The sequence below is a fragment of the Electrophorus electricus genome, chromosome 12 (assembly GCF_013358815.1).
Source record: "Electrophorus electricus isolate fEleEle1 chromosome 12, fEleEle1.pri, whole genome shotgun sequence".
In the NCBI taxonomy this organism is placed as follows: Eukaryota; Metazoa; Chordata; class Actinopteri; order Gymnotiformes; family Gymnotidae; genus Electrophorus; species Electrophorus electricus.
Window position 1 is genome coordinate 1,589,184 of NC_049546.1, and position 24,342 is coordinate 1,613,525.

General features: G+C 38.9%; 1 protein-coding gene across 1 annotated transcript in view; it reads left to right on the plus strand.

Annotated features, from left to right (window-relative positions):
• The first annotated feature begins 1,461 nt into the window (after positions 1-1,461).
• Positions 1,462-24,342, plus strand: part of LOC118242288 (thyroglobulin-like) — a 30,502-nt gene continuing 7,621 nt past the window's right edge. The window contains exons 1-6 of the mRNA XM_035532341.1: positions 1,462-1,525; positions 4,323-4,538; positions 6,885-7,100; positions 12,215-12,430; positions 17,716-17,931; positions 20,278-20,493. Of these exons, the coding sequence (XP_035388234.1) occupies positions 1,462-1,525; positions 4,323-4,538; positions 6,885-7,100; positions 12,215-12,430; positions 17,716-17,931; positions 20,278-20,493 (1,144 nt within the window). The remainder of the gene's footprint in view (positions 1,526-4,322; positions 4,539-6,884; positions 7,101-12,214; positions 12,431-17,715; positions 17,932-20,277; positions 20,494-24,342) is intronic.

Sequence of the window (24,342 nt, forward strand, 5' to 3'; positions counted from 1 at the left end):
TCAAGAGAAGTCTAATATGTAAAAGAAGGTGGGGTGGACACATAATCACTTCTCACAGCATATATAACAATGTGGGTTTTGTATAATTGTTAGACATTCTCCGGAGGGTGCCTCAATAATGCCTGTTAATGTTAACCTGCAATAAAGGACAGGACCATTTATTCTCTTCAACTAATTCTGAAGTCTGCATCTTTATTTTCTATTTCAATGTAGAAATGTAAAACTAGGAATGACATTTAGTGGTGGCCCATATTACAGGCATCTTTGGCTGTGGACACACAATGTTATCAGCATCAACTGACGGATGACCTAAAAACTGCATTATTCTGTGTGTGAGGGCTGAAATTTCCAAAAGTGTGCATATTGAATGTAAGCAGATGCCTTTTAAAAGTTTTGCCTAGTTGGAAATTTGAGACCTTTGTTCAGAGTTTTGTGGTGGTTGGGTCTAGGTGTTATAGAAAGTGCAGATTGAGTGTTGGTGAATGAGAATAGACATTATAAGAACAATAACAAAGGAGTAATAGAAAAATGGCTGATGTACAAAAATGACAATAAAGTGAGAAGCTTATAAAAATGAAACTAACCATACAAAAACCTGGCTTGATAAAAAAACAAACAAAAAAAAAACACACAATGAGATGAGAAACTGCGCAGAGAGAGAGATAAAACATAAAAGAGCTCAGAGTAAAAGGAAAAAGCATGCAAAGATATACAAGTTAAATGCAGTTCGTTTTGCTTGTCTAAAGTGTTTGCTTGTTTGTCCTTTTGCGGTTCATTTTGCTTGTCTATTGAGTTTGTATAATGAGTTCTAATGAGTTTGCTGGTGATTTTGTTTGTCTAAACTGAATTAAATAGCATTTCTAATACTATCTAGGCTATCTAATACTATCTAGGCTATCTAAATGGCTTAGAATTGTTGGTTTTGAAGAACTCATGAAATAAACTTATAGATAGTAATTTATTGATCGAAACACAGGGAATTCAAACTCATTTCTGGTTTCAGAGAACATATAAGAACTCATCAGGCTTCAGCAGACCTCAGTGTAAGATCATTTATAGTATTTGAATCCCAATTCACATATACTGAGAGTGGGATCCATCAGCTGGACAGACAGACAAGATAATCAAGACCAATTGATGACTCAAACTAAAAGCCAGCATTTAAAATAAACTACTGCTAGTAAATGATTCATAAATTGCTCAGTAAAATGGTGGAATATATTTGAGTCTAAGAATTATTTCAAATTTGTTCCCATTTTTAATTCACAACTCACTGAGTAGACATAAATAAAAGAGGGAGGAGACTTCCTGTGTTCATATTTGGAGAACAGCCCTCTCTCTCCCTATATAACAGGGATCAGAACACTGATTCTACACACACTGATCTCTATTCCACAGCAGAGGACACTGCACTTACTACAGCTGTGACTGTCTGTGTGTGAAGTCAGCCATTCTGCTAGAATGAGGAACCTGTCTGCTCTGCTGTTTGTGCTGCTGCTCTGTTCTCTCCAGCTGGTCTCTAGTGGTGAGTCTCCTAAATTTACTCAGCTGCATTACTGTCAGTGTAGGAGAGAGCAGCATCACCAGAGCAGGACTGTGGGACTGATTACTGAACCCACATTCATACACAGAGAGGGAGGAAAATAACAAACTACCAAACCAGGAAAAATGGGTCAGTCATTAGTTTGCTGGGATCATGATGTGAGCTGCTTGTTTGTGATTCTACAGCACCACAGAGGGAAATTACTGAGCACAGCCAGGCTGGTTTTGCAAAGTAAATTCCTGACCAGTTTTGCTGTTGAGGTATGTGTGCCTCAAGCTTTGCAGTCAACATCATACTGTTGTTACATTAATTTTTGAAATTCAATATTGCTTTAATGATTTTACAAAATCACGAACACATGTAACAATGGTCTGTTGTTGACTGCAAAGTTTGAGGCAGTTAGTACATCGGGACACTCTATTGTTAACTAATATGCATATAATCAAAGCTCTTGTGTTTAAATCCTTATTGTCAAAAGTCAGGAAAACTTGTTCACATCATTACAGAAATGTATAGACATACATGTTATGACTGGTGTTGCTTGCAAAGTTTGATGGAGATAGCCCATCAGGAGGCTTTACAGTGCACAATTACCTACTTAACATTTAATGACAGACCTTGTGAAGTGAAAGTCAGGATAAGTAGTTCATATCGACACAGACATTTACACATTCATGTAAAGACCAAAAAAAAAAACCCCAAAAAACCAACAACCTTGCATATTGAATTCAGATCCAATAGATTATGGGCCAAAAGTGCCACTTTGTAAATTTGACACATGTGCAAGGCCTGCACTACTTTCAGTTAAATCATATAATCAGTGAAGGTAAAATGCATTATGTCAGTTTGTATATTTTAAACACCTCTGACTTGTCTTTAAAATGTTGCAAAGTAACGGACCTCCTGATCCAATAAAAAAATATAATACCTAGTTCAGACTATACCAAACTTCACATACACCTATGCTTTCACTCACTTAGTCCACTAACAACTAAGCTTCAAAGACTAGTTCCTAACTTTCATTTGCAGCCCTCCAGTCAGACTGCTTGATATCCATAAATATTTAAAGTAACAGGTACTGGGGCCTTCTTTGACCTTATGGTGGCGCTATAGCACAGCCTTTTATATTTTTGTGATTATCTCCCACAGTATAAAGCATAGAGATACATTTCCACTTCCATTGCATTCCTTGGCTCAAACCAAACAAAAAAGGTTGATGGAACTCTAAGCTCTGTCCAATGAGATCAATAATTTACATAATATGCGAAACCTAATTTTGCAAATTTTCAATCAATATGGGTGCTATATACAAATTAATCCTTAGCATAATTACGTTGAACAGTTAAAACTCACGAGTGCTTCATCCAATTTTTATGAATCTTAAGAATTATTTTAAACACGTGATTCCAAGATGTATGTCAATAGGGGGTTCTATAAATGCAAGAAAACTATATCTCAGCATCCTGATATCAGATGAAGCTGAAACTTTGTATGCTGCACCATTGAGTTATAACATACAAGTTATGTTAAGGATTAAACAATATGTCAAAAACTGTGATTGCCATTGGCCAGTCCGCTTTCAGAAGGAATTTGACATGCTTCAAATTGACCAATCATGATGAAACTTATTTGCTGTGGATCCTGAAAGATTCTGTTACTCTGTAAAGTTTCAAAACATTTGGCATTAGGGATCCCTATTCAAGATAATCAAGTATATCTCCAACATATTTTAATTTAGGAACATAATATTGGATGCATGTGATTCTTTGCAGGAGTGCTAACAACAATGCATTTATAACTGCCTTTCAGAAATGTATGCTATTTTTGCATCATTAATTATAGAAAATTTGCACTTTTCAAGCTAGCCCTAGGATTTTTATTCAGTTACATCAAATTAGGACTTGCAATAACCATCAAAGTGTTAAACTAAAATATTATAAAAAAATATTGACTTTTTTACTGCATGTGGCTGCAACCCATTAATCAAATGCATTCCTGTATGACTTTTCTTAGTTGTATCTCTGAAACTCCATGACAGTTTGTGTGATTTTGACCAAAATGGCCAAATCTTATGACGGTATAACATGCTTAGGAAAACTACAAAGTTTGAGACAAATCGGTCACCAAGAGGCATTGACATAGATGCTCAGGATACTCTATTGCTGAAGCTCTGACAGTTTGAGTGATTTTGACCAAAATGAACAGATCTATTCACAGTATAACATTTTGAGGAAAACTAAAGTTTGAGACAAATCGGTCACAGAGAGGCATTAAAATGCACAATTGCCTATTTTGCATATTAGCACAGGCCTTGCATGCTCATATCTAAATGGACAGAAATCATGAAATGTAGATCCCATCAACAGATAAATGACATGCACTGTAAGTGACTGTGATGTTAAGTGCCAAATTTGGGAGAGACAGACGCTCAAGAGGCCGATCAGTGAAAATCACCTGTTTTGCATATTAGCAGAAGCCTTGTGTTTGAATCCATACATGGGCAAAAGTCATGAAAAGTAGTTCACATCAACAGAAACATTCACAGACATACATGTAACAACAGTCTGATATGGCCTGCAAGTTTGAGACAGTTAATTCATCGGGAGGCTCTACAGCATAAAATTAGCATACGCTAAAGAACAAAATATCAAAATATCAGATGAAGTGCTCCTCAGATTTTACTCAAGTCTGTGTATAGAATTTGAGGCCCTGTGAAGGACAATATCAATCTAATATGATGACTTTATTCTCCCGCTATCTGTATATGTATCCTCATCAGATCATCCTAAGACTAAGTGTGAGCAGGAGAGGGACAATGTGACGGTCAAACACATGATGGGAGCCTTCATCCCTCAGTGTGATGAGGAGGGTCACTACAGGCCTCTACAGTGCCACCCCTCCACAGGATACTGCTGGTGTGTGAACAGTACAGGGCAGAAGATAGAAGGAACCAACACCCCACCTGGTACCAAAACTCCCAACTGTGAAGCTCCAGGTAAAACAGTGGCACTATAATTGAGAGCAATTAAAGAGTTTTGAGGCCATTCTCATGTTGTACTTATGGGTTTGACTAAATTAACTACTATGCATATAATCAAAATTTTTGTGTTTAAATCCATATAGACAAAGGTCAGGAAAAGTAGTTCAAATCAATACAGAGATATATAAACATATACACGATGACAATTCTGACATTCCTTGCAAAGTTTGATGGAGATCAGGAGGCTCTACAGTGCAGAATTCTCTAATTAACATATAACGACAGGCCTTGTGAAGTGAAAGACAGGAAAAGTAGTTCATATCCAAACATAAATTTACACATATTCAAGTAAGTACAAAAAAACCTTGTATATTGAATTCAGATTCAATAGGTTATGAGCCAAAAGTGCCACTCTGTACATTTTACACATGTGCAAAGCAAGCAATACTTGCAGTTATATCATATAATCAGTGCAGGTAAAATTCATTAGGTCAGTTTGTACATTTTAAACACCATTAATTTGTCTTTAAAATGTTGCAAAGTGACAGACTTTTAATCAAACCTGCAAAGAAATGGACCTCCAGATCCATTGAACCCTTCAGAAAAAAATACAATACTTAGTTCAGTCTATACCAAACTTCACATACACCTGTGCTTTCATTCACTTATTCCACTAACAACAAAGCTTCACACATTACTTGACAACTTTAATTTGTAGCCCTCCAGTCTGACTGATTGATTATGCATCAATATTATACAAAGTAACAGGTACTGGGGCCTTCTTTGGCCTCATGGTGGCGCTATAGCACAGCCATTTACATTTCTGTGATTATCTCCCACAGTATAAAGCATAGAGATACATTTCCACTTCTTTTGCTTTCCTTGGCTCAAACCAAACAAAAAAGGTTGATGGAACTCTAAGCTCTGCCCACTGAGATCGATAATTTGCACAATATGTGAAACCTACTTTTGTAAAAAAAATCATAGGTTTTTCACCCTATCACCACAATCTTAATATGAAAATATTCACACGAATTTGACACTCAATATTTATCAAAATCATTTTGAAATTGTCAAACAATATGGCTGCAATACGCAAATGAATCATTCAGGAAGTTAGCATATTTAGCATGAACAATTAAAACTCAGCCAATTAGCTTTCATTAGAAATTTGAAATGCTGCAAATTGACCAATCATGATGAAACTTATTTGCTGTGGATCCTGAAAGATTCTGTTACTCTGTAAAGTTTCAAAACATTTGGCATTAGGGAGCCCTATTCAAGATAATCAAGTATATCTCCAACAAATTTTAATTTAGGAACATAATATTGGATGCATGTGATTCTTTGCAGGAGTGCTAACAACAATGCATTTATAACTGCCTTTCAGAAATGTATGCTATTTTTGGATCATTAATTATAGAAAATTTGCACTTTTCAAGCTAGCCCTAGGATTTTTATTCAGTTACATCAAATTAGGACTTGCAATAACCATCAAAGTCTTAAACTAAAATATTATAAAAAAATATTGACTTTTTTTACTGCATGTGGCTGCAACCCATTAATCAAATGCATTCCTGTATGACTTTTCTTAGTTGTATCTCTGAAACTCCATGACAGTTTGTGTGATTTTGACCAAAATGGCCAAATCTTATGACGGTATAACATGCTTAGGAAAACTACAAAGTTTGAGACAAATCGGTCACCAAGAGGCATTGACATAGATGCTCAGGATACTCTATTGCTGAAGCTCTGACAGTTTGAGTGATTTTGACCAAAATGAACAGATCTATTCACAGTATAACATTTTGAGGAAAACTAAAGTTTGAGACAAATCGGTCACAGAGAGGCATTAAAATGCACAATTGCCTATTTTGCATATTAGCACAGGCCTTGCATGCTCATATCTAAATGGACAGAAATCATGAAATGTAGATCCCATCAACAGATAAATGACATGCACTGTAAGTGACTGTGATGTTAAGTGCCAAATTTGGGAGAGACAGACGCTCAAGAGGCCGATCAGTGAAAATCACCTGTTTTGCATATTAGCAGAAGCCTTGTGTTTGAATCCATACATGGGCAAAAGTCATGAAAAGTAGTTCACATCAACAGAAACATTCACAGACATACATGTAACAACAGTCTGATATGGCCTGCAAGTTTGAGACAGTTAATTCATCGGGAGGCTCTACAGCATAAAATTAGCATACGCTAAAGAACAAAATATCAAAATATCAGATGAAGTGCTCCTCAGATTTTACTCAAGTCTGTGTATAGAATTTGAGGCCCTGTGAAGGACAATATCAATCTAATATGATGACTTTATTCTCCCGCTATCTGTATATGTATCCTCATCAGATCATCCTAAGACTAAGTGTGAGCAGGAGAGGGACAATGTGACGGTCAAACACATGATAGGAGCCTTCATCCCTCAGTGTGATGAGGAGGGTCACTACAGGCCTCTACAGTGCCACCCCTCCACAGGATACTGCTGGTGTGTGAACAGTACAGGGCAGAAGATAGAAGGAACCAACACCCCACCTGGTACCAAAACTCCCAACTGTGAAGCTCCAGGTAAAACAGTGGCACTATAATTGAGAGCAATTAAAGAGTTTTGAGGCCATTCTCATGTTGTACTTATGGGTTTGACTAAATTAACTACTATGCATATAATCAAAATTTTTGTGTTTAAATCCATATAGACAAAGGTCAGGAAAAGTAGTTCAAATCAATACAGAGATATATAAACATATACACGATGACAATTCTGACATTCCTTGCAAAGTTTGATGGAGATCAGGAGGCTCTACAGTGCAGAATTCTCTAATTAACATATAACGACAGGCCTTGTGAAGTGAAAGACAGGAAAAGTAGTTCATATCCAAACATAAATTTACACATATTCAAGTAAGTACAAAAAAACCTTGTATATTGAATTCAGATTCAAGAGGTTATGAGCCAAAATTGCCACTTTGTAAATTTTACACATGTGCAAAGCAAGCAATACTTGCAGTTATATCATATAATCAGTGCAGGTAAAATTCATTATGTCAGTTTGTACATTTTAAACACCATTAATTTGTCTTTAAAATGTTGCAAAGTGACAGACTTTTAATCAAACCTGCAAAGAAATGGACCTTCAGATCCATTGAACCCTTCAGTAAAAAATACAATACCTAGTTCAGTCTATACCAAACTTCACATACACCTGTGCTTTCATTCACTTATTCCACTAACAACAAAGCTTCACACATTACTTCACAACTTTAATTTGTAGCCCTCCAGTCTGACTGATTGATTATGCATCAATATTATACAAAGTAACAGGTACTGGGGCCCTCTTTGGCCTCATGGTGGCGCTATAGCACAGCCATTTACATTTCTGTGATTATCTCCCACAGTATAAAGCATAGAGATACATTTCCACTTCTTTTGCTTTCCTTGGCTCAAACCAAACAAAAAAGGTTGATGGAACTCTAAGCTCTGCCCACTGAGATCGATAATTTGCACAATATGTGAAACCTACTTTTGTAAAAAAATCATAGGTTTTTCACCCTATCACCACAATCTTAATATGAAAATATTCACACGAATTTGACACTCAATATTTATCAAAATCATTTTGAAATTGTCAAACAATATGGCTGCAATACGCAAATGAATCATTCAGGAAGTTAGCATATTTAGCATGAACAATTAAAACTCAGCCAATTAGCTTTCATTAGAAATTTGACATTTACCTTTACATTTAAAGCATTTAGCAGATGCTCTTATCCAGAGTGACTTACAAAAATGCTTTGTATATATCCTAGTACAGTAGGTTAGAGTCCAACATACCAATGAACTAGAATACTGTAGAAATACAGGGATCAATGCTGAAACCTAGAAGTATGAAATACATAAGGTCTATCTTAAACAATGATAAGTGCAATAAACAATAAGTGCTAGAGTTTGTTAAACAACATCAGTGTAATAAACAATACCCTACAATAAGTACTAATTTAGTCAGTCAATATTGGAGCAGGGTCAGTAGTCCTTTACATATTCCATGAATACATGGGTCTTTAGTTTGTATTTGAAGCCTGCAAAGGACTCTGCTGTCCGGACAGGAAGTGGAAGTTCATTCCACCATTTTGGAGTCAGGACAGAAAATAGTCTCGATGCTTGTCTTCCATGAGACCTGAAGCACAGTATTTCAAGCCGAGCTGTACTTGAGGTTCAAAGTACTCGAGGTATGGATCGGGCTTTGACCATTGACCTCGTATGAAGGAGCTGGTTAATTTTTGGCTTTGTAGGCAAGCATCAAGATTTTAAATCAGATGCGTGCAGCTACTGGAAGCAGTGGAGTAACGTGTCAACTTCAGAAGATTGAAGACCAGTCTTGCTGCTGCATTCTGGACAAGTTGTAGAGGTTTGATGGCTCTTAGAGGAAAACCAGCAAGTAGCACATTGCAGTAGTCTATCTTTGAGATCACAAGAGACTGCACAAGCATCTGCGTACCTTCCTGCAAGAGAAAGGGCCGAATCCTTTGTACGTTACAAAGGAGAAATCTGCAAGACCGGATTAGATTTGAAACATGAGTTGAGAACTGGCTGTCCAAAGTTATGCCCAGGCTACGGGCAGCTTCGGATGGTGATACCAGGGAGTTCTTAAAAGAAACTGTGAGGTCATGTTAAGGGTTGGAAGTACCTGGGATGAACAGAAGCTCAGTTTTATTGGGGTTGAGCTTCAAGTGGTGGGCTGTGATCAAAGACGCAATGTTAGTCAAGCATGCTGAGATACATCTCGAGACCTGCATGTCAGAGGGTGGAAAAGAAATAAATAATTGAGTGTCATTAGCATAGCAGTGGTAGGAGAAACTATGAGAAGATATTATATCACCAAGAGAATGAGTATACAAAGAGAAGAGAAGGGGGCCCAATACTGAGCCCTGTGGAACACCAGTGGAGAGTCTAAATGGTTTGGATGTGGATCCTCTCCATGACACCTGATAGTTTCAGTCCTATCTGGAAGGATGATCCTATATCCAAGCAGAGCCAGTCACACCAAGCCTGGAGAGAACAGAGAGAAGAATGTTGTTATTCACTGTGTCAAAGGCTGCTGAAAGGTCTAGAAGAATCAAAACAGATGACAGTTTGGCAGCTTTAGCAGCATGAAGTTTCTCTATCACTGCTATGAAGGCTGTTTCTGTAGAATGTGCTGGTTTGTAGCCAAACTGGTTAAGATCATGCAGCTGGTTCTGGGTGAGGAAAAGAGACAATTGACTGTAAACTGCTCATTCGAGGGCTTTTGAGAGGAAAGAGAGAAGTGATACCGGTCTGTAGTTGGTAACGTTGGAGCCGTCGAGTATGGCTTGCTTGAAGATTGGTACCACCCTGGCAGTTTTGAATGCAGTTGGCACATATCCAGAAGATAAGGAGTTGTTGATGACAGAGATGAAAGGAAGCAGATCTCTTGCGATTGTCTGGAACAGAGCAGAAGGAATTGGATCCAGCGGACATGTAGTCGGGTTGCTGGAAGTCAGGAGTTGAAGAATTTCATCTGAGGAGATGGGAGTAAAAGAAGTAAGAGAGTTGGATGTTGGGGAATACACATTGGTTGGAGGGGTGGGAACAGAGAAAAAGGACTGGCAGATTGCTGCAACCTTCTCCTCAAAGAAGGTAATAAAATCCTCAGGAGTAAGAGATGAAGGAGGTGGAGGATTAAGGAGAGAAGAAAAAATAGTGAAGAGCTTGCGTGGATCGGATGCTGATGATTCAAATTTTTCTCTGTACTAGGATGACTGCGGCTGTTACTTCCAGTGAGAGCTTGGAAAGGAGAGACTGGTATGAGCTGAGGTCTGAATCTAGATGAGATTTCCTCCACCGCCTGTCTGCGGTCCTTAGTTCTCTCCTGTGGCAGCGAAGTGTTTCTGTTAGCCAGGGAGCAGATGGGGAGGACTTAGCCGGTCTAGAGGAGAGAGGGCACAGAAGATTCATTGATGTGGAGAGTGTAGAAATGAAAGAATTTGTAACTATATCTAACGAGAGAGAAGACGGAGTCAGGGTGCGGAAGGGTGGACAAAATAGCAGAAGTAAGGGAAGAGGGAGTTATGGAGTGCAGATTGCGACGGAAGGAGGAGGAACTCGTTAGGGAGGACTGGATGGAAAGAGAAGGAAGGGGGAGAGAGAAGGATAGAAAGTGATGGTCTGAGAGGTGGAGGGGGGTGACTGTGTTGTCCAATGCTGTGGTGGTACGGGGGAAGATCAGGTCGAGAACATTGCCTGCTTTGTGAGTTGGAGGAGAGTGGTTGAGGGTGAGGTTGAATGCTGTCAACAGTGGAAGGCTGCAGGAGGAATGCAGTTTGTCTGATGGAAGGTTGAAGTCACCAAGGAGAATGATTGGATTTCCTTCAATGGGGAATTGACTCAGGAGGATGTTGAGCTCATCAGTGAAGTGATCTAGGGAACCTGGAGTGCGGTAGATGACAATGATAAGACATGCTTCAAGTTGACATTCCAGACATGCTTCAAATTGAGCAATCATGATGAAACTTAATTGCTGTGGATCCTTAAAGATTCTGTTACTCTGTAAAGTTTCAAAACATTTGGTCATTAGGGGCCCCTATTCAAGATAATCAAGTCTATCTCCAAAATATTTAATTTAGGAACATAATATTGGATGCATGTGATTCTTTGCAGGAGTGCTAACAACAGTGCATTTACAACTGCCTTTCAGAAATGTATGCTATTTTTGGATCATTAATTATAGAAAATTTGCACTTTTCAAGCTAGCCCTAGGATTTTTATTCAGTTACATTAAATTAGGACTTGCAATAACCATCAAAGTGTTAAACTAAAATATTATAAAAAAATATTGACTTTTTTACTGCATGTGGCTGCAACCCATTAATCAAATGCATTCCTGTATGACTTTTCTTAGTTGTATCTCTGAAACTCCATGACAGTTTGTGTGATTTTGACCAAAATGGCCAAATCTTCTGACGGTATAACATGCTTAGGAAAACTACAAAGTTTGAGACAAATCGGTCACCGAGAGGCATTGACATAGATGCTCAGGATACTCTATTGCTGAAGCTCTGACAGTTTGAGTGATTTTGACCAAAACGAACAGATCTATTCACAGTATAACATTTTGAGGAAAACTAAAGTTTGAGACAAATCGGTCACAGAGAGGCATTAAAATGCACAATTGCCTATTTTGCATATTAGCACAGGCCTTGCTTGCTCATATCTAAATGGACAGAAATCATGAAATGTAGATCCCATCAACAGATAAATGACATGCACTGTAAGTGACTGTGATGTTAAGTGCCAAATTTGGGAGAGACAGACGCTCAAGAGGCCGATCAGTGAAAATCACCTGTTTTGCATATTAGCAGAAGCCTTGTGTTTGAATCCATACATGGGCAAAAGTCATGAAAAGTAGTTCACATCAACAGAAACATTCACAGACATACATGTAACAACAGTCTGATATGGCCTGCAAGTTTGAGACAGTTAATTCATCGGGAGGCTCTACAGCATAAAATTAGCATACGCTAAAGAACAAAATATCAAAATATCAGATGAAGTGCTCCTCAGATTTTACTCAAGTCTGTGTATAGAATTTGAGGCCCTGTGAAGGACAATATCAATCTAATATGATGACTTTATTCTCCCGCTATCTGTATATGTATCCTCATCAGATCATCCTAAGACTAAGTGTGAGCAGGAGAGGGACAATGTGACGGTCAAACACATGATGGGAGCCTTCATCCCTCAGTGTGATGAGGAGGGTCACTACAGGCCTCTACAGTGCCACCCCTCCACAGGATACTGCTGGTGTGTAAACAGTACGGGGCAGAAGATAGAAGGCACCATCAGCCCACCTGGTACCCCAACACCCGACTATGAATCTGAAGGTAAAACAGTGGCACTAAATTTCGGTGGGAAAAATATTTAGTACAATTAAAGAGTTTTGAGGCCTGTCTCATGTTGTACATATGGGTTTGACTAAAAGAAATTAACTATTATACATATAATCAAAGTCTTAGTGTTTAAATCCATCTGGACAAAAGCCAGGAAAAGTAGTTCACACCAATACAGAGATCTATAAACATATACGCTATGACAATTCTGACATTCCTTGCAAAGTTTGATGAAGATAGCCCATCAGGAGGCTCTATAGTACAGAGTTCTCTACTTAACATATTATGATAGGCCTTGTGAAGTGAAAGTCAGGAAAGGTAGTTCATATCCACACAGAAATTTACACATATTCATGTGAAGACAAAAAAACCTTGTATATTGAATTCAGATTCAATAGGTTATGAGCCAAAAGTGCCACTCTGTAAATTTTACACATGTGCAAAGCAAGCAATACTTGCAGTTATATCATATAATCAGTGCAGGTAAAATTCATTAGGTCAGTTTGTACATTTTAAACACCATTAATTTGTCTTTAAAATGTTGCAAAGTGACAGACTTTTTATCAAATCTGCAAAGAAATGGACCTCCAGATCCATTGAACCCTTCAGAAAAAAATACAATACTTAGTTCAGTCTATACCAAACTTCACATACACCTGTGCTTTCATTCACTTATTCCACTAACAACAAAGCTTCACACATTACTTCACAACTTTAATTTGCAGCCCTCCTGTCTGACTGATTGATATCCATAAATATTATTTAAAGTAACAGGTACTGGGGCTCTATAGTACAGAATTCTCTACTTAACATATTCTGATAGGCCTTGTGAAGTGAGAGTCAGGAAAGGTAGTTCATATCCACACAGAAATTTACACATATTCATGTAAAGACAAAAAAGCCTTGCATATTCAATACAGATTCAATAGGTTATGAGCCAAAAGTGCCACTTTGTAAATTTTACACATGTGCAAGGTATGCACTACTTGCATGTGACAGACCTTTCATCAAACTTGCAAAGAAATGGACCTCCAGAGCCAATGAACCCTTCAGAAAAAATATAATACCTAGTTCATTCTTTACCAAACTTCACATACATCTGTGCTTTCACTCACTTAGTGCACTAACAACTAAGCTTCACACACTACTTCATAACTTTAATTTGCAGCCCTCCATTCGGACTGCTTGATATCCATAAATATTATTTAAAGTAACAGGTACTGGGGCCTTCTTTGACCTCATGGTGGCACTATAGCACAGCCTTTTATATTTTTGTGATTATCTCCCACAGCATAAAGCATAGAGATACATTTCCACTTCCATTGCATTCCTTGGCTGAAACCAAACAAAAAAGGTTGATGGAACTCTAAGCTCTGCCCACTGAGATTGATCATTTGCATAAAATGCAAAACCTAATTTGGTAAACTAATCATAGGTTTTTCACCCTATCACCACAATCTTAATATGAAAATATTCACACGAATTTGACACTCAATATTTATCAAAATCATTTTGAAATTGTCAAACAATATGGCTGCTATACACAAATGAATCATTCAGGAAGTTAGCATATTTAGCCGGAACAGTTAAAACTCAGCCAACTAGCTTTCATAAGACATTTGACATTTACCTTTACATTTAAAGCATTTAGCAGATGCTCTTATCCAGAGTGACTTACAAAAATGCTTTGTATATATCCTAGTACAGTAGGTTAGAGTCCAACATACCAATGAACTAGAATACTGTAGAAATACAGGGATCAATGCTGAAACCTAGAAGTATGAAATACATAAGGTCTATCTTAAACAATGATAAGTGCAATAAACAATAAGTGCTAGAGTTTGTTAAACAACATCAGTGTAATAAACAATACCCTACAATAAGTACTAATTTAGTCAGTCAATATTGGAGCAGGGTCAGTAGTCCTTTACATATTCCATGAATACATGGGTCTTTAGTTTGTATTTGAAGCCTGCAAAGGACTCTGCTGTCCGGACAGGAAGTGGAAGTTCATTCCACCATTTTGGAGTCAGGACAGAAAATAGTCTCGATGCTTGTCTTCCATGAGACCTGAAGCACAGTATTTCAAGCCGAGCTGTACTTGAGGTTCAAAGTACTCGAGGTATGGATCGGGCTTTGACCATTGACCTCGTATGAAGGAGCTGGTTAATTTTTGGCTTTGTAGGCAAGCATCAAGATTTTAAATCAGATGCGTGCAGCTACTGGAAGCAGTGGAGTAACGTGTCAACTTCAGAAGATTGAAGACCAGTCTTGCTGCTGCATTCTGGACAAGTTGTAGAGGTTTGATGGCTCTTAGAGGAAAACCAGCAAGTAGCACATTGCAGTAGTCTATCTTTGAGATCACAAGAGACTGCACAAGCATCTGCGTACCTTCCTGCAAGAGAAAGGGCCGAATCCTTTGTACGTTACAAAGGAGAAATCTGCAAGACCGGATTAGATTTGAAACATGAGTTGAGAACTGGCTGTCCAAAGTTATGCCCAGGCTACGGGCAGCTTCGGATGGTGATACCAGGGAGTTCTTAAAAGAAACTGTGAGGTCATGTTAAGGGTTGGAAGTACCTGGGATGAACAGAAGCTCAGTTTTATTGGGGTTGAGCTTCAAGTGGTGGGCTGTGATCAAAGACGCAATGTTAGTCAAGCATGCTGAGATACATCTCGAGACCTGCATGTCAGAGGGTGGAAAAGAAATAAATAATTGCGTGTCATTAGTATAGCAGTGGTAGGAGAAACTATGAGAAGATATTATATCACCAAGAGAATGAGTATACAAAGAGAAGAGAAGGGGGCCCGATACTGAGCCCTGTGGAACACCAGTGGAGAGTCTAAATGGTTTGGATGTGGATCCTCTCCATGTCACCTGATAGTTTCCGTCCTATCTGGAGGGATGATCCTATCTCCAAGCAGACCCAGTCACACCAAGCCTGGAGAGAACAGAAAGAAGAATGTTGTTATTCACTGTGTCAAAAGCTGCTGAAAGGTCTAGAAGAATCAAAACAGATGACAGTTTGGCAGCTTTAGCAGCATGAAGTTTCTCTATCACTGCTATGAGGGCTGTTTCTGTAGAATGTGCTGGTTTGTAGCCAAACTGGTTAAGATCATGCAGCTGGTTCTGGGTGAGGAAAAGAGACAATTGACTGTAAACTGCTCATTCGAGGGCTTTTGATAGGAAAGAGAGAAGTGATACCGGTCTGTAGTTGGTAATGTTGGAGCTGTCGAGTATGGCTTGCTTGAAGATTGGTACCACCCTGGCAGTTTTGAATGCAGTTGGCACATATCCAGAAGATAAGGAGTTGTTGATGACAGAGATGAAAGGAAGCAGATCTCTTGCGATTGTCTGGAACAGAGCAGAAGGAATTGGATCCAGCGGACATGTAGTCGGGTTGCTGGAAGTCAGGAGTTGAAGAATTTTATCTGAGGAGATGGGAGTAAAAGAAGTAAGAGAGTTGGATGTTGGGGAATACACATTGGTTGGAGGGGTGGGAACAGAGAAAAAGGACTGGCAGATTGCTGCAACCTTCTCCTCAAAGAAGGTAATAAAATCCTCAGGAGTAAGAGATGAAGGAGGTGGAGGATTAAGGAGAGAAGAAAAAATAGTGAAGAGCTTGCGTGGATCGGATGCTGATGATTCAAATTTTTCTCTGTACTAGGATGACTGCGGCTGTTACTTCCAGTGAGAGCTTGGAAAGGAGAGACTGGTATGAGCTGAGGTCTGAATCTAGATGAGATTTCCTCCACCGCCTGTCTGCGGTCCTTAGTTCTCTCCTGTGGCAGCGAAGTGTTTCTGTTAGCCAGGGAGCAGATGGGGAGGACTTAGCCGGTCTAGAGGAGAGAGGGCACAGAAGATTCATTGATGTGGAGAGTGTAGAAATGAAAGAATTTGTAACTATATCTAACGAAAGAGAAGACGGAGTCAGGGTGCGGAAGGGTGGACAAAATAGCAGAAGCAAGGGAAGAGGGAGTTATGGAGTGCAGATTGCGACGGAAGGAGGAGGAACTCGTTAGGGAGGACTGGATGGAAAGAGAAGGAAGGGGGAGAGAGAAGGATAGAAAGTGATGGTCTGAGAGGTGGAGGGGGGTGACTGTGTTGTCCAATGCTGTGGTGGTACGGGTGAAGATCAGGTCGAGAACATTGCCTGCTTTGTGAGTTGGAGGAGAGTGGTTGAGGGTGAGGTTGAATGCTGTCAACAGTGGAAGGCTGCAGGAGGAATGCAGTTTGTCTGATGGAAGGTTGAAGTCACCAAGGAGAATGATTGGATTTCCTTCAATGGGGAATTGACTCAGGAGGATGTTGAGCTCATCAGTGAAGTGATCTAGGGAACCTGGAGTGCGGTAGATGACAATGATAAGACATGCTTCAAGTTGACGTTCCAGACATGCTTCAAATTGAGCAATCATGATGAAACTTAATTGCTGTGGATCCTTAAAGATTCTGTTACTCTGTAAAGTTTCAAAACATTTGGTCATTAGGGGCCCCTATTCAAGATAATCAAGTCTATCTCCAAAATATTTAATTTAGGAACATAATATTGGATGCATGTGATTCTTTGCAGGAGTGCTAACAACAGTGCATTTACAACTGCCTTTCAGAAATGTATGCTATTTTTGGATCATTAATTATAGAAAATTTGCATTTTTCAAGCTAGCCCTTGGATTCTCATTCAATCACATCAAATTAGGACTTGCAATAATCATCGAAGTCTTAAACTAAAAAATTATCAAAAAATGTTGACTTTTTGACTGTACGTGGCTACAATTGATCTAATGCATTCCTGTATGACTTTTTAAAAATGTTTTGTGAAATGTAGGTCACATCAACAGATAAATGACAGACATACACTATAAGTGACTGTGATGTTAAGTGCCAAGTTTGGGAGAGACAGACGCTCAGGAGGCCACTCAGTGAAAATGACATATTTTACATATTCTCAGAAGCCTTGTGTTTGAATCTATATATGCGCAAAAGTCAGGAAAAGTAGGTCACATCAACACAAAAATATTCAGACATACATGGAAGAACAGTTTGATATGGCGTGCAAAGTTTCAGGCAGTTAGTAGGTCTGGGGGCTGTACAGCATAAAATTAGCATACGCTAAAGAACAAAATATCAGAATGAAGCAGAGTGATTTTACAAAATATCAGATGAATGCTCCTCAGATTTTGCTAAAGTCTGTATACATAATTTGTGGCCTGGTCACAGACAATGTGAATCTAATATGATGACTTTATTCTCCCGCTATCTGTATATGTATCCTCATCAGATCATCCTAAGACTAAGTGTGAGCAGGATAGGGACAATGTGACGGTCAAACACATGATAGGAGCCTTCATCCCTCAGTGTGATGAGGAGGGTCACTACAGGCCTCTACAGTGCCACCCCTCCACAGGATACTGCTGGTGTGTGAACAGTACAGGGCAGAAGATAGAAGGAACCAACACCCCACCTGGTACCAAAACTCCCAACTGTGAAGCTCCAGGTAAAACAGTGGCACTATAATTGAGAGCAATTAAAGAGTTTTGAGGCCATTCTCATGTTGTACTTATGGGTTTGACTAAATTAACTACTATGCATATAATCAAAATTTTTGTGTTTAAATCCATATAGACAAAGGTCAGGAAAAGTAGTTCAAATCAATACAGAGATATATAAACATATACACGATGACAATTCTGACATTCCTTGCAAAGTTTGATGGAGATCAGGAGGCTCTACAGTGCAGAATTCTCTAATTAACATATAACGACAGGCCTTGTGAAGTGAAAGACAGGAAAAGTAGTTCATATCCAAACATAAATTTACACATATTCAAGTAAGTACAAAAAAACCTTGTATATTGAATTCAGATTCAAGAGGTTATGAGCCAAAATTGCCACTTTGTAAATTTTACACATGTGCAAAGCAAGCAATACTTGCAATTATATCATATAATCAGTGCAGGTAAAATTCATTATGTCAGTTTGTACATTTTAAACACCATTAATTTGTCTTTAAAATGTTGCAAAGTGACAGACTTTTAATCAAACCTGCAAAGAAATGGACCTTCAGATCCATTGAACACTTCAGTAAAAAATACAATACCTAGTTCAGTCTATACCAAACTTCACATACACCTGTGCTTTCATTCACTTATTCCACTAACAACAAAGCTTCACACATTACTTCACAACTTTAATTTGTAGCCCTCCAGTCTGACTGATTGATTATGCATCAATATTATACAAAGTAACAGGTACTGGGGCCTTCTTTGGCCTCATGGTGGCGCTATAGCACAGCCATTTACATTTCTGTGATTATCTCCCACAGTATAAAGCATAGAGATACATTTCCACTTCTTTTGCTTTCCTTGGCTCAAACCAAACAAAAAAGGTTGATGGAACTCTAAGCTCTGCCCACTGAGATCGATAATTTGCACAATATGTGAAACCTACTTTTGTAAAAAAAATCATAGGTTTTTCACCCTATCACCACAATCTTAATATGAAAATATTCACACGAATTTGACACTCAATATTTATCAAAATCATTTTGAAATTGTCAAACAATATGGCTGCAATACGCAAATGAATCATTCAGGAAGTTAGCATATTTAGCATGAACAATTAAAACTCAGCCAATTAGCTTTCATTAGAAATTTGAAATGCTGCAAATTGACCAATCATGATGAAACTTATTTGCTGTGGATCCTGAAAGATTCTGTTACTCTGTAAAGTTTCAAAACATTTGGCATTAGGGAGCCCTATTCAAGATAATCAAGTATATCTCCAACAAATTTTAATTTAGGAACATAATATTGGATGCATGTGATTCTTTGCAGGAGTGCTAACAACAATGCATTTATAACTGCCTTTCAGAAATGTATGCTATTTTTGGATCATTAATTATAGAAAATTTGCACTTTTCAAGCTAGCCCTAGGATTTTTATTCAGTTACATCAAATTAGGACTTGCAATAACCATCAAAGTCTTAAACTAAAATATTATAAAAAAAATATTGATTTTTTTACTGCATGTGGCTGCAACCCATTAATCAAATGCATTCCTGTATGACTTTTCTTAGTTGTATCTCTGAAACTCCATGACAGTTTGTGTGATTTTGACCAAAATGGCCAAATCTTATGACGGTATAACATGCTTAGGAAAACTACAAAGTTTGAGACAAATCGGTCACCAAGAGGCATTGACATAGATGCTCAGGATACTCTATTGCTGAAGCTCTGACAGTTTGAGTGATTTTGACCAAAATGAACAGATCTATTCACAGTATAACATTTTGAGGAAAACTAAAGTTTGAGACAAATCGGTCACAGAGAGGCATTAAAATGCACAATTGCCTATTTTGCATATTAGCACAGGCCTTGCATGCTCATATCTAAATGGACAGAAATCATGAAATGTAGATCCCATCAACAGATAAATGACATGCACTGTAAGTGACTGTGATGTTAAGTGCCAAATTTGGGAGAGACAGACGCTCAAGAGGCCGATCAGTGAAAATCACCTGTTTTGCATATTAGCAGAAGCCTTGTGTTTGAATCCATACATGGGCAAAAGTCATGAAAAGTAGTTCACATCAACAGAAACATTCACAGACATACATGTAACAACAGTCTGATATGGCCTGCAAGTTTGAGACAGTTAATTCATCGGGAGGCTCTACAGCATAAAATTAGCATACGCTAAAGAACAAAATATCAAAATATCAGATGAAGTGCTCCTCAGATTTTACTCAAGTCTGTGTATAGAATTTGAGGCCCTGTGAAGGACAATATCAATCTAATATGATGACTTTATTCTCCCGCTATCTGTATATGTATCCTCATCAGATCATCCTAAGACTAAGTGTGAGCAGGAGAGGGACAATGTGACGGTCAAACACATGATAGGAGCCTTCATCCCTCAGTGTGATGAGGAGGGTCACTACAGGCCTCTACAGTGCCACCCCTCCACAGGATACTGCTGGTGTGTGAACAGTACAGGGCAGAAGATAGAAGGAACCAACACCCCACCTGGTACCAAAACTCCCAACTGTGAAGCTCCAGGTAAAACAGTGGCACTATAATTGAGAGCAATTAAAGAGTTTTGAGGCCATTCTCATGTTGTACTTATGGGTTTGACTAAATTAACTACTATGCATATAATCAAAATTTTTGTGTTTAAATCCATATAGACAAAGGTCAGGAAAAGTAGTTCAAATCAATACAGAGATATATAAACATATACACGATGACAATTCTGACATTCCTTGCAAAGTTTGATGGAGATCAGGAGGCTCTACAGTGCAGAATTCTCTAATTAACATATAACGACAGGCCTTGTGAAGTGAAAGACAGGAAAAGTAGTTCATATCCAAACATAAATTTACACATATTCAAGTAAGTACAAAAAAACCTTGTATATTGAATTCAGATTCAAGAGGTTATGAGCCAAAATTGCCACTTTGTAAATTTTACACATGTGCAAAGCAAGCAATACTTGCAGTTATATCATATAATCAGTGCAGGTAAAATTCATTATGTCAGTTTGTACATTTTAAACACCATTAATTTGTCTTTAAAATGTTGCAAAGTGACAGACTTTTAATCAAACCTGCAAAGAAATGGACCTTCAGATCCATTGAACCCTTCAGTAAAAAATACAATACCTAGTTCAGTCTATACCAAACTTCACATACACCTGTGCTTTCATTCACTTATTCCACTAACAACAAAGCTTCACACATTACTTCACAACTTTAATTTGTAGCCCTCCAGTCTGACTGATTGATTATGCATCAATATTATACAAAGTAACAGGTACTGGGGCCTTCTTTGGCCTCATGGTGGCGCTATAGCACAGCCATTTACATTTCTGTGATTATCTCCCACAGTATAAAGCATAGAGATACATTTCCACTTCTTTTGCTTTCCTTGGCTCAAACCAAACAAAAAAGGTTGATGGAACTCTAAGCTCTGCCCACTGAGATCGATAATTTGCACAATATGTGAAACCTACTTTTGTAAAAAAAATCATAGGTTTTTCACCCTATCACCACAATCTTAATATGAAAATATTCACACGAATTTGACACTCAATATTTATCAAAATCATTTTGAAATTGTCAAACAATATGGCTGCAATACGCAAATGAATCATTCAGGAAGTTAGCATATTTAGCCTGAACAATTAAAACTCAGCCAACTAGCTTTCATTAGACATTTGACATTTACCTTTACATTTAAAGCATTTAGCAGATGCTCTTATCCAGAGTGACTTACAAAAATGCTTTGTATATATCCTAGTACAGTAGGTTAGAGTCCAACATACCAATGAACTAGAATACTGTAGAAATACAGGGATCAATGCTGAAACCTAGAAGTATGAAATACATAAGGTCTATCTTAAACAATGATAAGTGCAATAAACAATAAGTGCTAGAGTTTGTTAAACAACATCAGTGTAATAAACAATACCCTACAATAAGTACTAATTTAGTCAGTCAATATTGGAGCAGGGTCAGTAGTCCTTTACATATTCCATGAATACATGGGTCTTTAGTTTGTATTTGAAGCCTGCAAAGGACTCTGCTGTCCGGACAGGAAGTGGAAGTTCATTCCACCATTTTGGAGTCAGGACAGAAAATAGTCTCGATGCTTGTCTTCCATGAGACCTGAAGCACAGTATTTCAAGCCGAGCTGTACTTGAGGTTCAAAGTACTCGAGGTATGGATCGGGCTTTGACCATTGACCTCGTATGAAGGAGCTGGTTAATTTTTGGCTTTGTAGGCAAGCATCAAGATTTTAAATCAGATGCGTGCAGCTACTGGAAGCAGTGGAGTAACGTGTCAACTTCAGAAGATTGAAGACCAGTCTTGCTGCTGCATTCTGGACAAGTTGTAGAGGTTTGATGGCTCTTAGAGGAAAACCAGCAAGTAGCACATTGCAGTAGTCTATCTTTGAGATCACAAGAGACTGCACAAGCATCTGCGTACCTTCCTGCAAGAGAAAGGGCCGAATCCTTTGTACGTTACAAAGGAGAAATCTGCAAGACCGGATTAGATTTGAAACATGAGTTGAGAACTGGCTGTCCAAAGTTATGCCCAGGCTACGGGCAGCTTCGGATGGTGATACCAGGGAGTTCTTAAAAGAAACTGTGAGGTCATGTTAAGGGTTGGAAGTACCTGAGATGAACAGAAGCTCAGTTTTATTGGGGTTGAGCTTCAAGTGGTGGGCTGTGATCAAAGACGCAATGTTAGTCAAGCATGCTGAGATACATCTCGAGACCTGCATGTCAGAGGGTGGAAAAGAAATAAATAATTGAGTGTCATTAGCATAGCAGTGGTAGGAGAAACTATGAGAAGATATTATATCACCAAGAGAATGAGTATACAAAGAGAAGAGAAGGGGGCCCAATACTGAGCCCTGTGGAACACCAGTGGAGAGTCTAAATGGTTTGGATGTGGATCCTCTCCATGACACCTGATAGTTTCAGTCCTATCTGGAAGGATGATCCTATATCCAAGCAGAGCCAGTCACACCAAGCCTGGAGAGAACAGAGAGAAGAATGTTGTTATTCACTGTGTCAAAGGCTGCTGAAAGGTCTAGAAGAATCAAAACAGATGACAGTTTGGCAGCTTTAGCAGCATGAAGTTTCTCTATCACTGCTATGAGGGCTGTTTCTGTAGAATGTGCTGGTTTGTAGCCAAACTGGTTAAGATCATGCAGCTGGTTCTGGGTGAGGAAAAGAGACAATTGACTGTAAACTGCTCATTCGAGGGCTTTTGATAGGAAAGAGAGAAGTGATACCGGTCTGTAGTTGGTAATGTTGGAGCTGTCGAGTATGGCTTGCTTGAAGATTGGTACCACCCTGGCAGTTTTGAATGCAGTTGGCACATATCCAGAAGATAAGGAGTTGTTGATGACAGAGATGAAAGGAAGCAGATCTCTTGCGATTGTCTGGAACAGAGCAGAAGGAATTGGATCCAGCGGACATGTAGTCGGGTTGCTGGAAGTCAGGAGTTGAAGAATTTTATCTGAGGAGATGGGAGTAAAAGAAGTAAGAGAGTTGGATGTTGGGGAATACACATTGGTTGGAGGGGTGGGAACAGAGAAAAAGGACTGGCAGATTGCTGCAACCTTCTCCTCAAAGAAGGTAATAAAATCCTCAGGAGTAAGAGATGAAGGAGGTGGAGGATTAAGGAGAGAAGAAAAAATAGTGAAGAGCTTGCGTGGATCGGATGCTGATGATTCAAATTTTTCTCTGTACTAGGATGACTGCGGCTGTTACTTCCAGTGAGAGCTTGGAAAGGAGAGACTGGTATGAGCTGAGGTCTGAATCTAGATGAGATTTCCTCCACCGCCTGTCTGCGGTCCTTAGTTCTCTCCTGTGGCAGCGAAGTGTTTCTGTTAGCCAGGGAGCAGATGGGGAGGACTTAGCCGGTCTAGAGGAGAGAGGGCACAGAAGATTCATTGATGTGGAGAGTGTAGAAATGAAAGAATTTGTAACTATATCTAACGAAAGAGAAGACGGAGTCAGGGTGCGGAAGGGTGGACAAAATAGCAGAAGCAAGGGAAGAGGGAGTTATGGAGTGCAGATTGCGACGGAAGGAGGAGGAACTCGTTAGGGAGGACTGGATGGAAAGAGAAGGAAGGGGGAGAGAGAAGGATAGAAAGTGATGGTCTGAGAGGTGGAGGGGGGTGACTGTGTTGTCCAATGCTGTGGTGGTACGGGTGAAGATCAGGTCGAGAACATTGCCTGCTTTGTGAGTTGGAGGAGAGTGGTTGAGGGTGAGGTTGAATGCTGTCAACAGTGGAAGGCTGCAGGAGGAATGCAGTTTGTCTGATGGAAGGTTGAAGTCACCAAGGAGAATGATTGGATTTCCTTCAATGGGGAATTGACTCAGGAGGATGTTG